Source organism: Mesocricetus auratus, unplaced genomic scaffold (assembly GCF_017639785.1).
Source record: "Mesocricetus auratus isolate SY011 unplaced genomic scaffold, BCM_Maur_2.0 Super-Scaffold_100055, whole genome shotgun sequence".
Lineage (NCBI taxonomy): Eukaryota > Metazoa > Chordata > Mammalia > Rodentia > Cricetidae > Mesocricetus > Mesocricetus auratus.
In genome coordinates, this window is record NW_024429232.1 from 2,717,558 (window position 1) to 2,743,188 (window position 25,631).

General features: G+C 58.0%; 1 protein-coding gene across 12 annotated transcripts in view; it reads left to right on the plus strand.

Moving 5' to 3' along the window:
• Adgrb1 (adhesion G protein-coupled receptor B1) overlaps positions 1-25,631 on the plus strand; it is a 70,356-nt gene that overhangs the window by 33,117 nt on the left and 11,608 nt on the right. For 6 of the 12 annotated variants that reach the window (XM_040736451.1, XM_040736453.1, XM_040736452.1 and 3 more), the window contains exons 17-24: positions 749-792; positions 12,820-12,961; positions 18,224-18,327; positions 19,809-19,911; positions 20,444-20,666; positions 21,356-21,425; positions 22,710-22,776; positions 24,322-24,407. In XM_040736451.1, the coding sequence (XP_040592385.1) occupies positions 749-792; positions 12,820-12,961; positions 18,224-18,327; positions 19,809-19,911; positions 20,444-20,666; positions 21,356-21,425; positions 22,710-22,776; positions 24,322-24,407 (839 nt within the window). The remainder of the gene's footprint in view (positions 1-748; positions 793-12,819; positions 12,962-18,223; positions 18,328-19,808; positions 19,912-20,443; positions 20,667-21,355; positions 21,426-22,709; positions 22,777-24,321; positions 24,408-25,631) is intronic. The other 6 variants (XM_040736454.1, XM_040736457.1, XM_040736458.1 and 3 more) reach the window with 1 other exon arrangement.

Here is a 25,631-nt window from a genome sequence, read left to right on the forward strand (position 1 = left end):
GCACTAGGAAGCTGGGGGGGTTGCTGCCAGTCCCCTCAGATGGTTTTTCAGAGACTAGAGCTGAAGCCCCTACAGCCCACTTCTGGGTGGGTTGAGTAAGAACATCAAGAGAGCAAGGCAACCGTATCGCTCAGCCAGGACACGGCAGTGCCAGGCCCCAGACCCCGCTCTGGTCAGGGGTATAGGAAGCCTCGGGAAGAACCCAACCCTGTCCTTTTGTCCTGTGTACCCTTGTGGGAGTTGCTTGCCTTCTCTATGCCTTGGCTTCCTTCCCTTACCAATCAAAGACAATCAATACTCGTGAATGCTCAAGGCGTGTAGCTACTGTTGGCACAGACAAGCCCCACTGTGGCTGCTCCCATCTCTCCAGTGCTGAACCCAGAAGCCCTCTCGGGATGGTGCCCTACAATGGTCTCATGGTCCTGCTTTCAGGACCAAGGACAGCAACAACACAGCTTAACCCCTCCCCCTTCAGACATGGCTCTGCACTTTAGCCCAGCCCAGTCATGGGGAGAAAGGACAGGGACTGCTTGAAGCCATGTGTTGGGCATTAGTAGCAGGAGGGAGGGGGTCAAGGCAGGCCTAACTAACCTAGAAACAGTCCTCTTTGCTCGAACATCAGTTTTTACCTCGCATGATGCTCTTGGGGAATGGCATCAGCAGCATACGTAATGCCCCCACGGGTAGGTTCAGTGACCCAGGATGTGGCTAGAAGTGGCAGTGGCCCTGACTCCCCATTCTCTCTTAGGGCACCACCAACCAGACTTGCATCCTGTGGGATGAGACAGATGGGTAAGTTCTTTGGGCCTTGGTAGCCCCAGGGCCCTGGGGTAGCGGGAGAAGCTTGCAGTGTGGTCGGGTAGTGGAGGGTTGCTCTTAGGCAGTGGAGTCACTGTTCCCTGGTCCCCTGTCCACCGGTACACCTGCACAACCCTCCCTTCCTTCCTGCCCAAGTCAGCGTCATTGGCCTCCCCTCCTTACTCTTCTAGGGAAGTCCATGGCACAGGAGAGGAGGGCTAGGGAGGTGTGTCCTAGCTAGGTACTGAAGTGGGGTACTCAAGCCATCCTTACTGCTGTTGGGTTTGGGGTAGGTATCAAGCACTGAGAATCGGGAACGTGTGGACTAAGACGGCATCAGGGTTGGGGAAGGGCCCCAGGTGGCTCTAACAGCATCGTGTGGCCGTGAACCCTGAATTCAGATGTTGTCGGGCATATAATGGCACCAGCCTGCTCCAGGGCACTCTGTCACAGAGTGGAGCCTCCTGGCTGGAATAAGGCCCCGGTTAAATGACAGGGAAGCGAGGGGGCCTCCTGAAGGAAGTGCATGGCAGACTGGACTAGTGTTCATGGAGGCCTCAGAGGACATTGTGCTTACACACTGGAGGCCTGGTAGTGAGCAGTACCCCTGAGCACTGCTGTGTGCTTAGAGTGTTCCGGTTGGAAGTAGGTACAGAGATCTTGTTCCCTTCCCCAGGCCGGGTAGCATGGGAACTCAAGTGGTCCCAGATACTGGTAGTGTGGGTAGCCCTGGTGCTGTGGGCTATGTGGTTCTGAGCATGCCCTAGACAGCAGGGAAGGCCTCCTGAGTGACTGGCCTGGGAGAGGAAGAAGGTTCCAAGAGAGGTGCAGTTAGGGCAGGGGCAGGACAGCTTGGAGGGCTCAGGGAGGCTGGGGAAGCATGGCCTGGAGGCATCGTGAGGGGAGATGGTAGCAAACAGTGTTCTGTTGTGTATAGTTATCCACCATCCATCTTCTGGTGACCGTGACCACTGGTGACCCCTGTGAGGTCCCAACCCTCGTTTCCTCCATCCCAGGCAAGAGGGACAGAGCGTAGTGAAAAGTTGGTTTAAAGCAATGGCAGATCCTCTCCTCCACCGACTGGAGTTCCGAAGGCTCTGCGGCAGGTTGTGTGGTTCCTTTGTGGCCTCTGTGTGTGTGCTGTGGAGTCCGGTTTCTACACAGGGTTCTGGCGAGCTCTGAGTGGTGGGTGTCTGAGGACACACATGTCGGCAGAAGGAGCAGCCGTTGCCAAGGCAGGGTAGCAGCATGAGTGCAGAGTCAGGCCACGCTGCCTCACCTGCAGGCCGTAGGCCAGTGTGCTGCAGGTGTGACACAGGCTGAGGCGCCTGTGGTCTGGAAAGGCAGCCTCAGGGTGTACGCACTTGCTGTCTGGATTTCTTCAGGTGTTGGGAGTAACAAGCGATTTTGTGTAGAGAAGGATGCAAAATGGAAAGTCAGGACCTTTCTAAGTTCTTGGTTCACAGCGTCACTCCGCGGCTGCCATGGGCATGGTGGGGCTTTGCCCTTCGGAGCTGGGAGTGGTCTCTCCTGGAGTGCTCATGGTGGCAACTTGTGGGGGCGGCCACCCTGTTCACTGTCTCAGTCCATACTGGCATCCTGCAGAGCCCTCCTGCTTCCTAGTAATGTAAAGACCAGCCTCCTGGAGGGGACAGCCCCATCCATGTTTCTGACTTCCCAGACAAGTCAAGGACACTGTCCCCTGCCAGGACATAACCAATCAGACACCCCTTGAGTTGGGTTCCTATCCTTGGAGCTGGCAGCTGCCTGGTATTGGGTAGGCTCAGGGCTGCTAAAGTCGCACGATGAGCCCTCAGATGTTTCAAGTTAGTGTGGCAGTGACCTTGACCTCAGTCATCCTAGGCATGCTCTACCCCCACCCTAGAGAGCTGAACTGTGGAAGGCCAGGCCCCAGGACAGGAAAATGATACCTGTTCAGTGAGTGCCCCGTGTGGAGGCTCAGTCTGTCCTGGGATTACCCACCCCAGTTTACAGGGTACATAAGGTCTCCAGAGGCTCTAGCCAGCCCAGTGGTGGTTGAGGAGACTGCTCAGAACAGATGGCTAGAACCCCTAAATTGAGGCTGGAGGGTGACTGGATGGTAGACAGATGGGCTTTTGCAACCTCCCCATGCCCTGGTCACTCCTCTGCTCTCTGCTGGGTGACTCTTCATGCCACAACTAGTGACCGTTACTTTTGTGGTGACTTGTGAGTGTGAGTGCTTTCCCACTGGACTAAAGCGGCCAGCGGCAGAGCACTGGCCCACCTCCACCAATGCCTAACCGTCAAGTGTGCCTAGCCTGCCTGGTGTGGCCTGAGCTTGTGCTTGGCTGAGAACACCAATCAATGGCCTGGCCACTAGGGGGAGAGGAGAGCCTTCTGTGACTGTCACTTGATAAAATGTCACTGTAATTGTGACCCATAACCAAACCACCCTAATCTAGGGTAGAGCCCAGATCCCTAACCAGAAGTGGACTGAGACCAGACACTGGTCATACTCTGAGTCCTGACCCTAACTGGGACATGGAGACATAATTCTGGTCAAATGTTCCTCATGGTCACAGGTTAACCTTGTTCAGACTCTGGTCACACATTGAGCCCCAATCCTGCCCAGACACTAAATGCTGACTCTCATCACAAAACGAGCCTTGACCCTGGTCACGCACTTAGCCCTAATTCTTCACACAAACTGATCCTTGATCCTGCTCATACATTGACCCGTGATCTGGCTCACACACTGAATGCTGGCCCTTGTCACACACTGAAGCCTTTCACTCACCGAGACCTCATCCTGGGCACACACTGAGCTCTGGCCATGGTAACACACTGGATGCTGACCTCATCACGTGCTGACCCCTGATCTGGCTCCTAGGCTGAGCCCCGCTCCTTGCCTCTGATGGAACCACTGTTTGTTCGCATTCATTCCGTGTACGCCACATGCTTGGAGGGTTGCCCTCTCTTCCAGTCACGTGTGGCGTTGATAGTGTGACTCTTTCAGGCAGAGAACAGGCCGGAGGCTTCCTCCTACAGTGTAGGTGCTTTTCCTGCCTTTCCTCCGGGAACCCACATACCTGCACTGCCTCTGGTGGTGTCCACATTGGAGATGCCTGTCTAGGCTCCTTAAACGTGTGTTCAGAGCCGCTGATGTGACCCTGGTCCTTCATGCAATGTCTGCCACCCGTGTCCCTGGATCTGGGTCTTGAAATCTAAGTTGGCAGCAGGGTTCTCGAGCGCTGTCTCTTTACACCCACAGAAGCATGGCCAGTGACTGCGAGAGCCTGGGGTAAGAACTGAGGAGGTAGAGGTGACCCTTGCTATAGTGTACTACCCGTGCTGCGTCCCCACAGAGCCCGAGTTTTGTGCGTCTCCACTGAGGGGGACAGTGGCAGTGACATTTGTATTCCCAGAGTCTCCTGCCACCTGGTAGGATGAGGAATTATTTGCAGTGGGACCAGGCAGCAGGAGGCAGGGCTGGGTGGGTGAGTAGGTCATGGTAGGCAGTGCTGAGCAGAGTGAACAGTGTTCGGGAGTGGGGGGGGGGAGCGGGGTGTGGGCTGTGGGGCAACGGGGTGAATAACTGAGTGGAGGATGAGACACAGGACAAGCAGGTGCTGAGGAAGCGGGCAGAGAGAGCACATGGCTCCTCTGGCAGGTGGGCAGGTGGCCACAGTGATGGGAGGGTCACAGCAACTGAGCTCTGCTTCCCCAACGCAGGAAGGCCAGGGCTTCGGCCTCAGGCATTGAGAGCCGTCCCTCCCCGCAACGTGTTCCTTTCCAAACTCGGGGTCCTTTCCTGGGTGGACTGCCAAGTCCACTAGGTCCACCCGTTTCCCTCAAAGAGCTTCTCACACACCGTCCTTTGTCAGCCAGGTTCACAGCCAAAGAGCCTAGCTAAAGGCGCGAAGGCTCCCGGCGAGCCCAGGACCGCTTCACGGACCGTCTCTGGACACACTGCCAAAGGCATACATTTTCAGAATCTGCCCCTCTTCTTGTTTATTCGGTTGGTCGGTCAGTGTCTTTTTTGAGACAGGGTTTCTCTGTGCAGACTTGGCTCAGAGGGGGTCTGACGCTCAGCTTACAGTTGCCTCCCTTAAAACATGGCTGAGGGGTTGAGTTGGGGCAGAGCAGCGGGGCTTCCCCACCTTCCTTTGCCACTCCAGGGAGCCATTTCCTCTGCAGGTCCCCAGCTTATCCCGGTTTCTGAGCTGTTGTCTGCAATGTCTCCGTCCACTCCCGAGGCTGATCCAGTAGGCATGTGGTCTCATAATGCCCACTACAAGTGGACCTTGGCCTGTACCTGAACAGAGGCCTTTGTCGGACCACCTGGTTACGTGGGCACATTTCCATCATGTTGAGCCTTAGTTTCTACATCTGTGAAATGGGCTGGTGTCATGGTTGGCAATGCACTGAATTTAAGGATGGCATCCCAGGGGTCAATAGTAAGCCACATAGATGCAGTGCCACCTCACAGCACTCCATGCTGGCTGGAGTGCTCCTTGGCAGGAGGATGTGGGAGCTCAGGGCCACAGTGCAGGTGTGCAGAGACCGAGCAGAGTGTAACTGGAGTTGCAGTGAGTAGGACAGAGGACACAGAGGCAGGTAAACAGCTGTCCGTGCCTGGAGGCCCCTTCCTGTAATCCCCATACCTCTTTTTTGATGTGGAGACTATGCTGTCTGTCCTCAGAAATAATCTAGCAGAGGAAGAATTTGTGTGGGTCCGGTTCTCAGATTGCAGATGCGAGGGGAGGACTTTCCAGTGAGCTGGGAGGCTTGAGTGGTTGGGAAGCTGCTCCTGGCCCTTGTCTGGGAGAGTGGGATGATGGAGTGGCCAGGTCTGCTGGACCAGGTGAGCAGTGAGGTGCAGGAAGGAGGGTTGTAGGGACAAAGGCAGAGTGCAGGTTAGTGGGCTGTCTGTTCTTACTGCCCTGGCCTATTGGGCTCCCGGGAGAGGGTCCATCCGTATGTGAAGAAGACTGATGAATCCTGGGGACGGTGTCCGTCCTGGGGACAGGCTGATGTTGCTGGCAGGGCAGTAACATGCCCATGGTGAGCAGGCGGTCACTGGTCCCTATGAAGGAGGACACATTGGACAAGATGGTGCTGCCACGCTACGGATCTTCGGCTGGTGCAGATGGCCTCAGCCCCGGTGATGCTCACCGCTGACTTCACTGGTAGACTTGGTGATGCTGCTGATGCTGGTACGGGTGATGCTGGCACAGGCCTGGGGATGTGGTGGTGAGGGAGGAAGGTTGTGTAAATGTCTGTAATGATGGGGCTGAATGGCGCTGTTGGAGTCAGTGCACTGAGTAGGAACAGTGGGGGGGGGAGTGGTGAGAGAGGTGCTGATGACAGGGTGGTAGTGGTCACGGCTCTGTGGCCCGTGCTGCTGCTGCTGGAGAAACTGGGGCCGCTGCTGCTGGTGCGCGTTGCACCATCGTTCACAATAGCCTTGTGGATGGGAGTGATGTGTTAACAACGTCATGAGGGGTAATGGCGGCAGCAGTGCCTCTGCTGGTGATGACGGCAGTGGTGGTGGTGCTGACGATGTCAGAGATGTGGTGGCGGTCATAGAAGTGGTGTTGGCACATGGGGCTGGCCATGGGGGGCGATGGTTGCTCCATGGTAGTGGCCACAGAGCAGGTGTGGGCAACATGGTAGTGGCCGTGGCTGTGGGTCACGATGTGGCTGGGGGTCACGATGTGGCAGTGGCTGTGGGTCACGATGTGGCTGTGGGTCACGATGTGGCAGTGGCTGTGGGTCACGATGTGGCTGTGGGTCACGATGTGGCAGTGGCTGTGGGTCACGATGTGGCAGTGGCTGTGGGTCACGATGTGGCTGTGGGGTCACGGTGTGGCCGTAGCTTTGAAGGCATGGTGGTGGTGGTGACCGTGGAGGGGGTATCAGCGGCGCAGTGGATGTTGTGCAGGTGGTGGTGGTGACATCGTGGCCGTGGTGGCCATGGTGGTGATGATGATATGGCGGAAGCTATGGAAGTGGCAGGGATGGTGGCAGCGGCCATGGAGGTGGTGGTATTGACACGGCAGTGGTGATATAGCAGTAGCTTTGGTAAACGTGGACGCAGCGGTGGAGGAAGTGGGAGTATGCTGGGGCCGGGACGGTGGCTAGGGGTAAAATCTGACTGCAGATGTCACTGGTCTTCATTTGTTTAATGTCTTGGTGGCAGTTCTGAGGGTGACAGTGGTGGGCATAGGTCTTGTGGGAGGAAGATGGCTGTGGAAAGATTTACAGGTCCCCTGTGTTCGTCGTCTCCCTTCCCCTATGGCACAGGTCACGAGTCAGGCCACAGTGACCGTATGACAGGTATGGTAGGGCAGCAAGCGAGGAAGGCTTACCCATGGACATCTGGGAAGATGTCTTGGAGATGAGGCTAGACTGGCTAGGGTGGGTGTGAGGTGGGCATCATCTTGGGTTAGGGAGAATACCAGGAGTGCCCAGTGCTCAGCAAGGGTCTAGCTCGGCAGGCATCAAAACGCTAGAGCATGAGGGCTGTGGAGTCTGGGCAGAGGTCTCTTGACAGGCCCGGATGATGCGTCTGTAGAACCATAGACAGGTGCCTAGGAGAGGGTAGGGGTGTAGGGAGGGTTTCAAGTACCTTCCTGAGTCAGGCAAAGCCGGACCCTGTCCCCAGGCCAGGTTATTTTTGACAGGCTGTGGGGCCAGTGTCCTTTATCCTCAGATTCCCCACTCTGTCCCACAAACAGCCGTGACCTATATGCTCTGCCTGGGTAACCAGATAGGAGCCACTCGGCATAGAGGGGGCACGGTCTGAGACCAGAAGCCCCAGTGCAGAGTGTCTGGCGCCAGATGGGAGAGAAGAGATCTGTGTCTGGGTGGTGGGAACATGAGAACCCTCAAAGGCCAAGCACACACCCGAGGTGCAAAGAGGGACTCACGTGGCACCAGGCTGCAGGTATTCGGAGGATTAGAGTCTCGGGAGCAGGCCAGGAGGGGCGCTAGCCCGGCTGCATGGTGGGGTGGTCCAGAGGTCTGGACACGGGTCTGGCCCTCACAGGAAGAGCAGATGAGAGCCTGGGCACTCGAGTAGGCCTTCTGGAGGCAGTGGCATCTGCGTTGATGCGGAGTGAGAAGTCAGGTGAGACAGGGGAGTAGGCGCTCTGATGGCGGAGGTGTGGCTAAACAGGCTGGGTCCTGGGGTGGAGATGGACCTGGGAGTTGATTCCTGGGGTGCAGGTCGAGGCTGGCTCACGAAGGATCACTAAGGCACAGTTGGGAACCCCTCAACTGCAGAGGCTCCGGCCCCACCCCATCCAGAACCTAAGATCCCCCACTGGGGTGCGCTGTGCCCACTCCTGGCTGTTTTATACTGTGTGGGTGGATACCCTATGAGTCATTCATACTGGGGTGTGAATTAGCCCATCAGATCCGAGGGGACCCCGGCAGGCACAGTCCTATAATAGCACCCGCTCGTGGGCTTGCTCGGCGGGTGGGAGGTGGGCTCCGTGCACTCTCTGCACACTGTCCCTTCATGTTCCTCGAGCACACAGGCCCTGCAGGCTCTGCCCTTCTCTGCACAAGTACAGGTGACTGCATAGTCACTGCCCAGCAGGCAGTAGAGATGTAAGTAGGGTAAGGTCAGGACTCTGTTCACGCCTTCCTTCTACGGCTGCCCTGGCCTGGCAGGAACCAAGCGAACAGGACCAGAAGCTGAATGTGTAGCCAGCTGCAGGGCGGGCCTTCCAAACTTCTTGTGTCCACCTCTTTTGGGGACTACTGGAGGTGCCTGTAGGCGGTTGCTAGGTAGCCAGCTGGCAATGCCTTCCTGGGCTACTGTCCCCGAGACCAGGTTGTGACCCTGCTCTCGGAGCTGAGGGTAAAATGAAGTTGGGGGCTGCACTGTCTTGGAGGCTACATTAGGAGTTGTGACTGCTCCCAGGGTTAGGGAGAGCTACAGGGAGCTAAGGTTTCTGGCTGGAGTGTGGCTGTGGTCTGGAGATTGGGACCAGTCCCCAGTGGTCCCGTAGTACTGTGGGGAGCAGCATGGCCTTGGATTTGTGTGAGGAGGGAGCCTGGGAATTTCTTTAGCAGAGGATGAATGGTGTGGGGTGGCAGATCCCAGCAGGTTGCCACGCGGAGGAGGCTAGCTATCAGGAGGCAGCCACCTTGACAGAGGCGGCTGGGGCAGGGGAGCTACGGCAGGGGCAGGCAGGGCAGGGGTGAGGAAGCGGACACATTTCCCACAGATGGGATACGTTAGTGCTGTGCACAGAGCCTTGATTCTTCCTGCCTGCCTGCCTGGCCTGGGGTCTGTCCTGGGTGTCCTGCTCTGCAGATGTGCCTGTAAGGCAGTGGGTGAGTGTGGCCTGTCAGGACCTGTGCTTGGGGTAGAGGGAGTTAAATTAGACCAGGGGATCGTCAGAAGCGGAGTGATGGGACAGAAAATTGTGTCAGCATGTGTGCTGACGTGGGCATCGCTGGGCAGGGGCTAAACACAATTTCCATGATAGGGAGCAGTGGGCAGTGTCCAGACCCTCTCCTGGACCCCGTCTGAGGGTTGCAGGTCTCCACTTACTCGCCAAAGGGCTCCTTATTATGACCCACACCTTTGCTGCTCTGTGTTCAGAAAGGGGCCATTGGACCAGCTCCGTCTCTAGCCCTGGACCTGTTGCTAGGGCATGGGGGCAGGTATGACTAATCCAGATTCCTTAGTTCCAGTTCAGGACAGGGCTGGATGACCCAGATCACATTTCTGAGGCTCAGAGGAGAGGTGGCAGCAGTGGGAACAGCAAGCAAGAAAGGGATGCCTGTGTGTGCTGCAGCTGAGAATAGACAGCCCTGCAGCAGGATGGCTTTCAGTCAGACTTGGGGAAGAACTTCCAGATATTAGGAATGAGGACCTGGGTATAAGAATCTGCTTGCTAAAATTTTACGGAAGGAAGGCTGAAGGTTTCCTCCCCCCCTTCAACAGGTGGGTGTCAAAGGTACACAATAGTGTCCACCCACCACAGCAACCTCCATCCTTGTGTTGAGATGGCTGAGGTCCATGGTTTCTCGGACTGAGCTCACCTCCTGGCCTGGGATCAGGTAGGATAACAGGCTTGCCGAAAGGGCCCGATGAGATCTGCATTCAGCCAGGGTTCAGATGGGGACGGCCAGGGACAGCAGCAGAGGAGAGCTGGAATCTAGGCTGTGCGGTCAGCTGCACCCTCACAGCCTCCTTTTGGTGTCTACAAAGCTGACCCGAGCCTGTGGCAGAGACTGGAAGATGAAACACACAGACTCAGAGCAGAGCGGAAGCCGGGGAGGGAGGTGAGGAGAGGACCTGTCCCTGGGCTGCACGTGGGGTGCCCACGATACTCCTAACACACGTGGCACTTGACTGGAGGGGTGGGCAGGCAGAGGCGGGCCCGTATGGCAGTCTGGGCAGCTTACAGAAGCTAGCTCTGCCCTGGCTGGCTGTCTGGCTGGCTGGCTGGCTGGTTCTCTGGGTCCACACAGGTGCCCTCTCTGCTCTCCGCAGCCTGGGACTGGAGAGTCTGGCCCTGGTGATTCTCAGCTGGGTAAGGCGGCAGCCGTTCCTCCCTTGCCCTGGAAGGCTAAGCTAATTGATACAGCAGCAGAGGTCCTGGACAGCACAGGCTCTCAGGCTGGCGGACTCCCAGGTGGTGACCAGCAGCTGTCAGCCTGGCGCCCTGTGGACCCGACTTGGGCTTCTGGAAAACTGCCAGGCTGCCAGCCCAGCTCCCCCCACTCTGCCTCAGGGTGCTGTCCCCTGAAGCCTTCCCAGCAACCAACAGGCAGGTAGGATAGCTGAGAGCTCTGTGTATATTCTAGAGAGTAGCCATAACATGAACAGGTCAGTGGGAGCATGCAGGCCCAGAACACAGGGCTTTCTTGGGATGCGAACATGCTGATGGCTTTGCTAGTCTGTCTGATGTGTTGTTTGTGGCGTGGGACTGTCCCTGTTCCACCTCTGACCTTGAGGGAGGGTAGTCAGTCAGGCCTCCATGGCTCCTGACCTGGACTGGGCATGACTGGGAGATAGCCAGAGGCATGTCTGGTACACAAGTGTGATCTTAGCAACCTCTGGGCATAGTGCAGAATCTGAGGTACTGTTCAGAGCAGGGATCTTTCTGTGGACCCCACATTCCCTTCCCTGCCCCCCTTGTATCTTAGCTCCTTCCCAGTAGGACCTGTAGTTTTCTTTGGTGAAAAAAATGTGGTTTTGCCCTGGGCGATTCTCAGGATGTATAGTGCTAGCTATGTCAGGGTGACAGGCTAGGGGAAAGGATTTCTGAGAAGTAGGCTTGTTCTTGGAGTTGGTACTGTGGTCGTTCTTTGAGGGCCTGCAGAGTTCTTATGGGACTGGGCCTCAGGGCTCAAAGGCTTTCCTGAAAGCAAAGATCCTGCAAGAGAAGAACCTTTCCTTGGCCCATTTCTACTTTGCATTCTTTCTCTTTCTGCAGAAAAACAGGGCCCTTTTGGCAGAGCCTGGGCCTCAAACCCTGGCATCCATGGGCCAGGGACCTGGTAGCTTGATTTATACTGCACTTCAGAGTGAGCTAACAGGGTTAGGGATGGAGGGGAGCTCACCCAGCTCAGAACAATGCTGAAGCCCCGAGCCAGGCTTCTCTGGGGTAATTCTTTCTGAGGGACAGAGGGACCCTGAGGAAGACGCAGATGCTAAGGGTCCTGTCTCCCTGGTCCTGACTCACTGGGTTGCTGAGAACGGGGGAGGGAAGTAAGGAGTCTCGGGAATTAAAGGAAGACTCAGGGTTCCTGACAGCTGGAGCTGGCAGGGCAGCATTTCAGCCAGGCACTGCGTTGTGCAGAGATAGGGAAGCCGAGGCTCCTACAAGTAGGAAGCAGCTGAGGTACTGTTGAGATCCAGGCATCCCACTAGTCTCTCCGATCTTAGCATGCATGTGCATGGGTCAGGGCTATGTGTTGGTCTGGCTGTACGCACAGCACAGGGCGGCTCTCCAGTACCACCAAGGAAAGAAGCCAGACGAGAACGAAAACCTGCCTACAGTGTAGACAGGCGGGCACACTCTTGTCCACCGGCACTGCCTGTAGAGGTGGCCTGGAAGAGGCCCCAGGCTATGGTCCTGGCTTGGGATGAAGCTACAGCCCCAAGGCTTCCTGGGTGCAGAGAGGACCTCTGGCTGTCCTCCCAAAGCCTTGGGCTGGGAAGGGGTGAAGCCTTTCTAGCCCTGGGTTCGAGAGACCACTCCCACCTGGGATGCTTCTGGGACAGGAACAGAACTGAGTCCCAGAAAGGTGCCTCCTGGCAGTTCCTGCAAGGCAAGCTCAGCTCCAGGGTGAGGGGTTGAATAATAGGAGCTGGCAACTTTCTGGTCAGAGTGTCTGACTGGTAGGCCCCAGGGGATGTGGTTCAGTGGCGGCAGAAAGGGGAGGAGGGGGTATTTGCCGGAACCCTTCAGATCCTGGCGCTCCCAGAACATAGCTAGCACTTTGCTTTACTGAAATGGGGCCAGTGGAGGCCTGGAGGCAGCAGCAGGGATCAGGGTCAGCGCACAGAGGGAAGTTTCCAGCGGCTGGCCGGCTCCCTGCAGGGAGAGCTGCGCTAGTCCGGGACTGGAGCGGCCGACACCCCTGGCGGCCAGGCCTGGAGGAGGCTGCCGCGCGGGATGGAGCCCTCCCAAGGTCACCGGCTCCGAAGAGCCCTGGGCTGTGGGGTTGGGGTGCTCCGGGGCGGCCTCGCGCGCGCCCCCGCGCCAGGGCCTCGGGCTCGCGCGGTCTCGCAGTCGGGCAAGCAGGCGGGCGGGGCGGGCGGGCCCCGGGCCAGCTCCCGCCTCCCTCCCGCCGCTCCCGCGGCCCGCGCTCCCGCGGCCCGCGCTCCGCGTCTCCAGCGCGCGGCAGGCGGTGCAGAGCGCGGCCATGGGCGCCGGGGCGGCGGGTCCCGGCGGCGGCGGCGGCGGGGTGGGCGCGCGGCGGGCACAGGTGCGGGCCGGGCCGGGCCGGGAGGGCGCGGGGCCCGCGCGCCGCCGCTGACGCTGTCTCCCGTCCCGCCGCCCGCAGACCCTCCTCCTCCGCCCCCCCGCAGCTCGGGCCCTGGTCTTGGCGCGGTTGCCGCACAGTGCCCCTCGACGCCCTCCGGACGCGCTGCCTGTGTGACCGGCTCTCCACCTTCGCCATCTTAGCCCAGCTCAGCGCCGACGCGGTGAGACCCGGGCGGCGGGGGGCAAGGGGCGCGGGTGGGAACGTGCGTGCGTGCGTGCGGGCGGGCAGGAGGAGCAGGGCCCGGCCCCCCGGGGGTCCCAGCGCCGGGCAGCCACGGTGTTGAAGTCCTGGAGAGGGTGAGTGGGAGCCTGGGGTTGGAGGTGTGGAGTTAGAGACCCCCAGGAAGTGACTGCCAAGTGGGTCCTGTCTCCACTCTCCTTGGAGGCCTGGGGCCTTGGAGACCTCAGAACTGGGGCTGGGAGGCGGGCCCGTGGACCCCCTTGCTTGACTTGCCAGAGAACAGGGGGAAGAGGAGCTCCTTCTCACAGCTCTTCTGCCTGCCCCCGCCCCAGTGGAGCTTGGGCTGCGGAGGTGGCTGTGTCCCCAGGCAGGGTTCTGGGGGTGGCTGAGACTGTTGGGCCTGGCCCAAGTCCCTAGACAGGCCCCATGGTCTCAGGGGCCTCCCTTTTTGTTCCTGTGATTCTTGTGGGGGCTGCTGGTTTCTATGGTGACAGCATCTCAGGCCAACTTGCTGCCTGGGGCCCTGGGTGCTGGCCGAGCCCTCTAGACTGGTGGGTTTTCCTGTCCTCAGCACCAGGAGAGTGGGGGTATCGGCTGGAGTTGCAGAGTCCCTGGGCCAGACTGGCCCAAGAAGGGAAGAGCCAGGGTCTGAGCTCTGGTCCCCAGCCCAACCCTCTTGTGGAAGACTCTGGGGACAGGACTTGGCTCTCCTGGATGTGGGCAGAAAGATCTTGGCCCCTCTCAGCGTCCAAACTCCATGTAGATGAAACTCAGGACCTCAAAATGCTTGGCCACCCCCTTATTCTCTGGAAAGTAGGGAAGGCACTGTGTCTGCTGGGGTCTCAATGGGAGGTGGGGGCAGAACCAGAAGCTTCTCATTTGTTAACTACCAACCTCCTTTTGGCAGTCATGGAATCTGGGCTCTTGGTACTGGCCCCGTGTGACCTCCAACAGGGCAGCTCCTTCAGTGGGACTGCCTGTGTTGGCAGGTCTGTGGGCAAGGTAAGGGCAGTGGCTGGGACCACACTAGAAACTCCCTGCAGGCGGTGGCATCTGTGTAGATGGCCACTGCATGGCCATTCCAGGGCTCCTGGAGGCTGGCCTGGGCAACACAGGTCCAGCCTAGTCTCCTGTGCTGCTGTACCTTAGGACATGAAGCAGAGCCAGAGCAGGCGGGTGGCAGAGGCCATGCCCCCACTCCCTCTCCCCTAGCCCAGGTCACAATTGTAGACTGGAGAAATGGGCTTGCTCCCTACATGCAACATGATTCTGGGCTGGCCTTCTGTCTCAGTCCTTTCCCCTTAGGGAAGCTCCATTGCTGTGAGCCGGACCCCTGGAGTGGCCATAGCCGGTGGGATGTCCCTGTGCTGGAGAGAGCAGAGTGTTTGGGTGTGGTGGCTCAAAGATAGAACTGACCATCCTGACAGTTGCCTGGAATAGGGAGAATGAGGCCACCCTTAGGGGGAGGGGCAGATGGACGGCCCCACCTCAGCTTGGTGTGGCAGGCATTGAAGGATGCCCCAGGACTTCCAGTATCAGCCTAGGTCACAGAACAGTGTCTCTGCAGGGTGTCTTTTCAGAGCTCCCTGCCTCTGTGGTCCAGATAAGGCAGTAGCAACTGAGTTCAGAGCCAGGTGGCACCTCCTGGGGCCTTTTCCCTCGCAGTTTGATGGGATAGGATCAGACCTGCCCAACGGCAGGACTCCCCTAAACACAGCCTGTGCTGCTTCAGCGTGGGGCTTGAGGAGGGGATGGGGGGTGGGGGACCACCCTCTGCTTACCTCCTCCCAGAACCAATCTTGGTCTCTCTCCTCCCCACCTGACCCATACTGGCTGCCCTAAGGTTGGGACCCCACTTAGGACGCGAGGGGAGAGAGACCAGAACTTCAGAGAGGCTCCTGTCAAGGCGCTCCTGGTCTCTAGCGGGCTAGCCTGGTCCCTGCTGACGTTTGAGTGCCCAGGGCTGGGGGCTTAGGCAGGCCCTGGTGGTGCCCTCCAGAAGTGGGTCATGTGCTCAAATGGCCGAGTAACCACACAGGAGGCGAGGAGGCTGGGGTGGGGGGAGCAGAAGCAGCCAGCAGCCTCCCTCCCCAAAGACAGCATCTAGAAGGATCCCGTAAAGAGGAGCTTTGGAGTGAGGTCCTGAGGGGTGCACCAGCCTAGCTTGGGGTAAGAGGTGACGCCATCCCATTTTGTTGAGAAAGGCATAGAGATAACAGATATATGGAGGGGTGAGAGAGGCATGGGGCCAGGACAGGAGAGACAATGGGGGTCAGTTAGCTTCATAGCAACCAAGGAAAGACAGGATGGACTGGACAGACACCAGCAATGGAGACCTGGAATCCCGGCAGGAACAAGTAAAGGACAACCTGGCCAGCTGCAGAGAGGTGGTCAGGGCTGAGTTATGGGGCTGCAGAGAGGGTCAGGGGGTCCTGTCCCTGGCCGACAGGGCTGGACGGTGGCTCAGGGGACTCTCACCTAAAGAGGCGGAGTGCGTGTCACCCGAAGCTGGGCTTGCAAACTGGTCAAGGCACGCTGTGGGGGAGACAGACCTGGGAGCTGGGCATGGCCACGAGCCAGGGCGTGGGCGCAGATGCTGCCGGGCTGCGGCTGCGTGAGGTGAGTAACTGCTCTGAGTCACACCTGCGAGTGGGCGGCACCACCTGCCCGAGCTCTGTGGCTGGACTAGGCGGTGTGTTTATGGTGCCCGACACAACCTGGCCGTAGTAAACACAATGTGAGGCCAGCTGTTGATGTCGCTGCTTCTGCGACATGCCTCAGACTTAGCTGGTGGCAGACGAGGCTGTAGTCCTGTGTGTAAGTAGCCAGGGTTGGCGTCGGCATGTGACCCAGCTCAGGGCTCAGCATGATGACAGCAGGTGTGTGGGTAGAGTCAGGGCCCAGATGTGGCAGGGTCAGGTATCAGAGTGTCAACACTCAGAGTATGAGTTGGGTCACGGTTCACGGCATGAGCAGGATCAGGGCCCGGTGTGTGAGGAGGGCCAGGATTGCGGCTCAGCCTGTAACAAGGATCAAGGCTCAGTGCTTAGCTGGTATCAGTACTCAGAGTGTGCCCCAGGTTAGGAAGCAGAGTGGGACTATAGGTGGGACCAAGACTCAGTGTGTGTGCATGGTGAGTGGGGTTTGCTTGTGAGTTCTTGGGAGCTGTAGGTAGCAGCAGAGCAGAGCAGGAGGAAGCCAGTTTGGCTTATTTAGGAGGTGCACAGACCACATGGAGACTCGGAGTTTGAGAACTCGTGGGGTGCAAATTGGCAGCCACTGTGTGCAGGCAGGCTGGATCCAGAGTGCTCGAGGGAGAGCGTGAGGCAGAGAAGCAGAGGCTGGTTCAGACGGAATGTTCTCAGGGTTTCTAGATGGTGACTTCTCAGCTAGGAGGAGAGCCAGTCACATGAAGGTCAGAGGGACGGTGATGATGGGTGATGGGAACAGTCCATGCAAAAGCCCTGGGGCATGCTGAACTTGGCGTTGGAGCTGCTCCCTCACAGTGGGCCAGCTTGGTCCTGTCTCCTCTAGGATTTTGGGGCCTATTTCTTGTCCTTGGGGTCTCCAGTCTGACCCTTCTAATAAGACCTGACATTTCGATGCCCCCTGCCCCCATAGCGTGCGGAGCTGAGGCTGTCATGAGTGATCCTGAGCCAATTGGGAGGAGCAAGTGGGCTAGGGGTGTCTGGCAGCTGCCAGACCTAATGAGGGCAGCAAAGGCAGATGGCCATAGAGGTCGAAAGTGGAGCCCGCCATGGCACGGGTGTGAGCCACTTGCTCAGTTGGCTGTGACCTTCCCAGAGCTCTGGAATATTTGCCAAACACTCCCCCCACCTGTCCCTGTCACCTGGCGTCCTCTCAGTTTGGATCCGGGCTCTCCATTGTTAAAGCTAAGAATGAGAGGACTTGGTCCTGGAGGACTCAGGTCTGGGAGAAGATGCCCCGCGGTACACTGTAGCGGAGGTGGTGCTATGCACACTTGCCCTTCACAGTTGTGGCTAGAGACACACAGCTGGTCACCCACGTCTCCTGCAAGGCCCAGAGGCCTAGGGTAATTCGAGGGCCTGCTGCTTCACACAGCCGGAGCTGAGCCTATCTCCCGAGCAGGCTTGGCTGGAGCGTAGGTGCCCAGCATATACAAAGAGCAGGCTTGGCGTTAGGGCCAGGGCAACTCATGGTAGGCAGCACAGGTTTACCTGCTTGTGCCAGGAGTGTGTGTGTGTGTGTGTGTGTGTGTGTGTGTGTGTGTGTGTGTGTGTGTGCCTGTATATATATTGGGTAGGTGGGTGTCTGTGGATGTGCTGAGCGTGTGGCCTATGTCACCCTGTGGGTAGTCTAATTAGGCCACCTCAGGCCTCTTTTCATTTTGGAAGAGGGAAAGGAAGGTGGCAGGAGATGGGGGTGGTGCAGAGGTTCCTCCAGTGCCCCGTGACCTGTGGCCTGGGGCAGTGCGTGGCTTATGGTGTGAGCCGTGGTCTGTGCCATCATTCCAGTGAAAATTCCCATGTGTGAGCAGGGCCAGCCTGCTGTCTCTGGGTTGTGCTGGGCATGTGGTAGAGAATGGTGGGGTCTATGGGCCCTGCCCTGCAAAGGGATGGCCAAGGCCCTAGACTTGTGGAGGTGGGGGGGCGAGTTTTGGGAAAGGAGATTGCAGGCGGGAAGACCCTGAGGTAGAAACAAGGCATCCCCGTGGCCTCTGAAGTGGACTTGGGTACTGTGCAAGGCCGGCAGGGAGGGGCAGCCAAGGCATGGAGGTAAAGCAAGGTGTTTGCAAGAGCGGAGGAGAAGACAGAAAGAGGAGCCCGGGCGGAGTGGTGGGAAATAGAACCGTGGGAAGAATGTGGGGGTGGATGGCTGTGGGGTTGGGGGTGTTGGCTGGCTGCCCAGTTAGATATAGTGGGATCTGGGGGTGGACACCATCCTGGGGCGCTGGTAGGGTAGAACCACAGCCCAAGAGCTAACTATGAAGGCAGGGCTGAATCTGGCCCTCCCTCGCCCTACCTGTGATGTGTGAGCCCTCATGGAACTGAGGGGCCGTGGCGTAGAGGAGGCGAGGGCTATTGTCAGTGTGGCATATGACTGTCATTACATCGGGGAGGGTTTGTCCTCAGCAACGGACAAGAGCTGCTCTTAGGGACGCCCAGGGGGCTGGGTGGGAGGCACGAGGTCTTGGGGCCTTGGCCAGACCTGGTCTCCAGTCGTGGGCCCCGTCTCACTCCTGGTCTCCCTTGCTCCCCAGAACATGGATAAGGCAACCGTGCCGTCCGTGACTCTCATCGTGGGCTGCGGCGTGTCCTCCCTCACCCTGCTCATGCTGGTCATCATCTACGTGTCTGTGTGGAGGTGGGTGCCTGCTCTCGAGCCTGGGCATCTAGCCCCCCCTTCTCCCCTGTGCCCTCCACTCTGCCCCACGCTGCCCGCCCTGCCCCACGCTGCCCGCGTTTCCATTCCAGGTTCCTGGTTGCTGTGTCACTAGGGCCATAGAGGAAGGGTGGGGGTGAGGGGTGTTGAGCATACAGGTCATCATTCCTACTGTCACCTGAATACACTTCTTGACAGGCCCAGCTGGGCACACAGAGCCGTTATTCTTTGGTTACTTGGAGTCCTGTGGTTACCCACTATCCCTGTGTACCCTGTATACCTGCACGGACAAACCCCCTGGGGTCAGAAACAACTTCCTGCACTGGACTCCCAAGGCCACAAGGATCAGCAAGGACCCCCATATCCCACCTCAGGCCTTGTTTGCCCATATGTAGTCTGTAGAGTGACACAGTCTGGTTAAATCCCAGGCAAGGGCAGGTATAGGAGGATTGTATAGTGTGAATTCTTTCAATGGCTAACCATTAGGAGCCCACTCAGGTCACAAATGTGTCTGGGCAATGCCCCCACCGTAGGTATATGCAACCATGGTCATGTGCCTGGGGGAGGGCTTCTCCTTGCTCACCAGGAAGCCCCACCCAGTAGTTTGCAGTGAGGTCCATTCAAGGTCATTGTCCACAGAGCCGTTCTAGGACTACCCATGTGACGGCTGGCCCCTGCAGCTGGCTGTTCCGGGACTCAACCCTGTGTGTTGGTAGCCATTAATCAAAACTGATGTGCCAGTCACTGCCTGGTGTCAGGCAGCCAGAGATCAATGTGGCCAGCGGGAGAGGGGCAGTCTGTACAGCCGTAGCATCGGCCGCCCTCTTTGTTCTTCCCAAAGACAGAGCATCCAGAGCGCTTCCCACAGGCCTCCTCTCACCAGTCCGTCAGGACCTCACAGCATGTAGAGCTCAGAGCTCAGAGCTGCATTCACCTTCCCTAGTGAGCACTGATGGCATCACTGTGCCCTGTGAGCTGCCAACAGGGACTCTTCTGATGGCCAGTTAGGGAGTGGGGACCAGAGGAGATAAGGTCCCTGCCTGCCTGCCTCAAGCCTACCTGAGGCCCCTTCTGCGCTCGCCACCCCTTGGCTGGTGGTGGCTCATGGCTTTGATGACTAATGGCGGCGATTGCGGTGATGGTGGCCATGGCTGTGGGTTGTGATGGCCACAGTACTGGTGTTGATGGTGACAGTCGTGGGGATGGTTGTGATTGTGGTGGCGGTGCTGTGGTTGATGATGGTGATCGTGGTGGTCCTGGCGGTGATGGTGGCGGTGATGATTGAGGTGGTCCTGGCGGTGGTAGCGATGGGGACAGCGATGACAGTGATGGTGATAGTGACTGTGGTGATGATGGTAATGATAGAGGCAGTAGTTTCGGAGGAAGGGGAACACTCGTTCTTGGACAGGCCACATGACCTTGACTCCTGTTAGGTGCTGACCTCAGGCCCTGACCCCTCACAGGTACATTCGCTCAGAGCGGTCCGTCATCCTCATCAACTTCTGCCTGTCCATCATCTCTTCTAATGCTCTCATCCTCATCGGGCAGACCCAGACCCGCAACAAGGTAGGCAGCCTCTTGTCCTGCTCTGCATGGCCTCCTGTTTTCAAGTGTGGTGAAGATGGCCCCCACCCTGGCCATCTGTGAGCTGGGAAGCTCGTGTGGGAGCGCCTCTGTCTGTCTGTCTTCCCTAGGGCCTCTCCCTTGTTCCCACCCTATGCTCTCCACGCCCTGTCCTGCCAGATGTGACCCAGAGGCTAGGCTTTGGGAGAGGTCTTCAACGGCCACCCTGATGTGTTGGAAACAGAGAAGACGTAGCCCCAAACACTGCTGTGTGCTGTGGCAGAAGCTCATAGTCACAGTGGGCTTGCCTGTGACTCCCCCTGACCCACAGGCCTCAGTTTCATCCCTGCTGAGGGATAGGTCTGACTGGAGCTTCTCAGTGGGTTCCTGACCCAGATTTCTGGCAGCTGGGGGGAGGAGGATGAGCACCTGTACCAGCCTAGGCTCAGTGGTCCATCTCATGGTAGGGACCAGGTTGCTTCCTGCCCAGGAACTTGGCTGGTCTCAAAGTCATTGGGTCCTGGGTTTTTCCCAGCTATTGCCACATGCACAGAGGGGATGGGTGCGAGCCCGTGAGCACCTGCCCAGTCCCCTTGGCCCTGCCCAGGTTGTGTGCACGCTGGTGGCTGCCTTCCTGCACTTCTTCTTCCTGTCGTCCTTCTGCTGGGTGCTCACGGAGGCCTGGCAGTCCTACATGGCTGTGACTGGCCGCCTACGGAGCCGGCTCGTCCGCAAGCGCTTTCTCTGCCTGGGCTGGGGTGAGCAGGGCAGCTGGGGTAGGGAGGTGAGGGCGGGCAGTGGCTAGGGCTGTTGGGGTACAGATCAGCAGCTGGGGAGAGGGCTGGGAGGTGAGGGCAGGCAGTGGGCTGGGGTTAGGGGTCAGGAGTGAGGGCGGGCAGCTGGGGAGAGGGCAGGCAGTGGGCTGGGGTTAGGGGTCAGGAGTGAGGGCGGGCAGCTGGGGAGAGGGCAGGCAGTGGGCTGGGGTAAGCGGTTTCAGGGGCGGGCAGCCTGAGTAGGACGATGGGCTGTCTCTGTCCTTGGCATTCTTGTCCTGGCCCTCTGCTTGTCCCGCCACTCCTAGAGTCTCCATTGCCACCCTGGCTTCTCCCTTCATGCCTCCAAGCCTTTAGAAGATCTCCAGAAAATGCAGCCCAACCAGGCCCATTAGCATACAGAGGACAATAACAGTGTCCTGTATCTTTCACAGGACTTGAGACGGATGCTCTAAAAACGATGCCCTCTTTCTGTGAGATGGAGTGGTAACAGGCAATGTCTCATCCTCTGATCTGCAGTCCTGCAGCATTCTCTTAGCTCTCATCACCCTGCCCTGTCCGCCCCTTGTCCCTAGTGATGCCCTCGTTTGGGGCTTCCCTCATGCGGCTTGGCCCTTGGCGCATGTGGGCAGGGTACGGCAGGACTGACCACCTTTCTTCTGGTCCTCTTCTAGGGCTCCCTGCACTGGTGGTGGCCATTTCCGTGGGATTCACCAAGGCCAAGGGGTACAGCACCATGAACTAGTGAGTTGGGCAGCTTAGGCTTGGATAACTTTCTGCAGACCTGAGCCCGCCCCACCCTCCTGGCATTGGGTCAGCCAGGCTCAGGAGGGTGGGCCCTTGGGCAACTCCCTCATTTCTAGGCAGTCAGGTCCTGTGGGCAAGGAGATGAGAGGAATGCCTGGGGCCCCTGCGTCCTCATTGGGTGATCTTGATGGCCATGAGCCTCTGGAGCCCTCAACCCCATGTGCACAGGCGTTGAGGAGAACCCCAGAGGACACAGATGCACCCTTCCCGTGGGTATTATGGGGGAGAGCCAATTTCACAGATGAAGTCCCAGAGCCAACACAGCTGATCTAAAGCAGTGTGAGCTCCATGGGCAAAGACAGGACCTCAGGCTTAGGATGGAGCTAGAAAGGAGAACAGAGACCCGAGGGGTTGGCTGGCTCATCAGGATCTAGGTGGGGATGGTGCCTAAAACCAGAGTGTGGAGGTCAGAGCAAACCAAAATTACTCTGGAGCCGCACAGGGGTAGGAGGTCGGGCTCTGGAGCACCTGTATCTGAACCATGCTGGGAACACTGATGGGGGACTCTGAGGAATGAAAGGGAGTGTGTTGAGCAGCATTGGCTGTGCCCAGGCAAGAGCTGGGGCAAGCCTGCAGCATGCTGAGTGCTGAGTATCCTCTGTGGCAATGGCTCTCACCCTGTGAGTTGTGACCGCCGACAGGGGTTGTATATCAGATTTCCTGCATGTCAGATGTTTATATATTTTGATTCATAACAGTGACAAAATTATAGTTATAAAGTAGCAGTGAAAATTTTTTTTTGGTTGGGGTCACCACAACGTAAGAAACTGTATTTAAAGGGCTGCAGCATTATGAAGGTTAAGAACCACTGTTCCATGGGTTTGATCTCCTATGGGTACCATGGATCGTGTCAAGGAGCTGATTGGTGGTATGGGCTGTGGAGGGCTAGGCAAGTGTGCATAGGACTGTTGACCTAGGCCAGGAACCTCATGGCAAGGGGGGTCTGCTGGAGATGCCGAGAAAGAGCCAGAAAGGGCCCCACCCACAGAGGGCAGAGGAGAGCCCCAGGTCTGCTGAGAAGGCATGCCCTAGTCTCTGAATCACGGATCAGGCCCCCATTTGTAAGTGGAGGTAGCAGTGACTGCATGGGGGACTCCTGGGGATCCAACCCCCAATATATGCACAGGTTTCCCTATTTCTTTCAGTTCACACCCTGCTTCCTGACATACTGGTTGCCTGGTGGGCATGGGGATGGGTACTGACAGCTTGTCTCTTCCCCAGCTGCTGGCTCTCCCTGGAGGGGGGACTTCTGTATGCCTTCGTGGGACCAGCTGCTGCGGTTGTGCTGGTACTGACCCAGCCCCTCCCCTCCCCTGTCGCCCAGGCTGGACCCCCCCATCTCCCAGGCTGGACCCCTGGGTCTTTATCTGGCCCGTGGGTGTCTGGTCCAGCTCCATTCACCCCACTCCAGTCGCTCAGTGGGGTGCACTGGTGCCGTCTTCTCTCTGTAAGCATGGCTTGCCAGGACACTGGGCATTGACTATTACCTACCTGCCAGGAGGCCCTTGCAGGTTTGGTGAGTAACAGGGAAGTGGGGACAGATGGACAGATGGACAGAAAGGCCGGCTGTAGCTGCAGGGATTGAGCAGACATGACCCTGGTCATGCGTGTCCACCATAGCTGTCCGCACCCACAGTGAGCTAGGGCTGCTTGTTTCCTGGTGTCAGAGGGACCCTGTTTTTTCCTGGCCCTTCAGTTCACATACCTATTTGGAAAAGAGTCCAAAACTGCATCTGGAAAGGCTTGGCTCATCATGGGAGTAGATGCTCTCTCTTTAGTCCTTGTCTCCCCGTCTCTCCCTCTTGGTGGTCAGGGAGCTTGGCTCAAGTCAGTCTAGCAGACAGGGTGACACAGGAGTAGCTGACCCTACAGAGTATGAGTCTGGGGAGGGTGAGTAGGTGGGTGGAACCGTTGGATGATAGCCAGAATTCCTGCTCCTTATCCCTCAAAGGCCCCCAAATGGAAGGTCAGGTGGGCATCGCTGGCTTTGGAGGGCAGCTGCTGACCCGCAGGCTCCAGGGCTTGTGTGAAGGTTGCTGAGGAAAAAGCTCCTCCCCTCCTTGTCCGCATGAATCACAGGACCCTGTGACCCCGAGCGAAGCCTGTTGCAGAGGGTAGCTTGGCCTGGAAGCAAGCTAGGAGGCAGGGCCCTCCCCATGTGTGGAATCCTGACTGCAGAGTCATGGAAACGGTCAGGCCTGGGCCTCTGGGCACGATCTCCACCACAAGAGTTCAAAGTATCTCCCTGCCTCGACCTTCACCCTCTAGGGCCAGGCCAAGGCCTTGGGGTCCTGGCAGCCTTTCTACAAAAAAAAAAAAAGAATTACCTAAGGATCCTCAGGCATTTCTTGAAGTGGCCTTGTCCCTTGTGCTGCACCCCGGCAGAGAAAGCCAGAGAGGCAAGGTGCCAGGGTGTCCAGGACACAGAGGCTCTGACAGTGGACTTAGGAATGATTCTTACCTCGTGTAGTAATTTGGTTAGCAGCTTAGAGATACGCCTGAGCCCCTGAGAAGCTCTCTGGAGGCACCCAGTGGAATTCTTAAGTGGGGGTCAGTGGCATTAGAGAGATTGGGAACATGGGGCACCCGAGATCCACCCGTGAAGCCACCTTGGCCCTAGGCTAGGAGCTCACCATCAGCAGGGCCAGGGGAGGGGTGTTGGTGGTGTGGGGTACACTGAGGACAGGGCTCTGGATGGATCCGCATGGCCAGCACTGGGCTCCAAACTGTGGGTCACTCGAGTAACCCTTGGAGGACTGTGGACGTTCTGGGCATGGCCGTTGCTGATCTGGGCACCCATGGGCTCTGGCCCACTCCTGCCTCTGCCCGGCAGGTGAACATGGTGATCGGGATCCTGGTGTTCAACAAGCTCGTGTCCAAGGACGGCATCACGGACAAGAAGCTGAAGGAGCGGGCAGGGTAGGCCCTGTGGCCCTGGCACCTGGCCCTTCTTGGCTGGAAAGACCCAGAGCCACCCACCATTAAGTCCCAAGTCTGACAATTCAGGTGTCCTGGAGCAGGTTGGGAAACGGGGGCACAGAATGCAAAGGCTTTTTCTAGCCAGTCTGTCTCTGTCTTGCCCTGTGCCTCAGTTTCTTTATCTGACCTGTAACAAGGTGGGGCCCTGTCGCATCTCCAGAAACATTTTCCAAGCTCATTTTGCAAAGAGAGCCCCCCCTGCTGGGCGCAGACTGGAAGGACACCCCAGGCATAAGGCTGGGAGTACTCTCCCTGTACCCTGAATCCCATAAGAGGCCTTGCCTGTCTTATGCCTTCATCACTGGAGGACGGCCAGGGACAGGGGACCGGGGCGGCGAGGGGGTGATGCTCCTCACACACTACTCAGGCACCCACTCTGTGAGTTGTCCTGGGAGTGAAGGATGACGTGGGAGTCACTGCTGCCGCAGCTTAGGGACATACAGGGTCACAGGAAATTGGGGTGGTAGCCTTGCCCTGCCCAGAGCTCTCCCTGTCCCACCTCTACACCCCACAGCTAGTGTTCTGGTGTCTTTGTGGGGGCCCCACCCCTGCCCCTCCCCTCTGTGCCTGTCTTGCTTGGTGTCTTTCTCTGTCTCTCACTGTCTCTTTTTCTGGTCCCTCCTCCTCTGCCCAGTGACTTCTCTGGGTGCCTGGTGGGCTCTGGCCCAGGTTAGAGCCCTCGATTGGGCTAAAAGAACTCTGTCACTGTGCTAGATGTTCTGTGGCAGAGAGTTTGGGCCTGAACTTCTAGTGTCAACCTTGCTGTCTGCCCCAGGACAGTGAACCCACATCAGAGTCTGAGCCCCACACATGTGGGTTGAGCTGTGGCTGAGTTGTAGGTATGGAGGTCTCCTTGGCCTCTCCAGCACTGGCCTGCTTGATTTGCTCTTAGAATAGCCACCGGGAAGCTGCCAAGGTGATATCTCCTTATATCAGAGTAAACAGATGGTTAGGGAATAGGGAAAGCTGGGGGAACTGGAATTAGACCCCAGTTATGGGTGTCCTGGGCCAATACTTAGATGGGAAGGCACCCACCTGCTGTGCGTGCATGCACACCGCACCACACACGCACGCACACACGCACACACAGGGCTGCCAGACAGCTCAGCCTGTTTCTATTCTCCTTGTGAGGTCTGCAGGTGGACCCTCCTCCATGACCCAGCC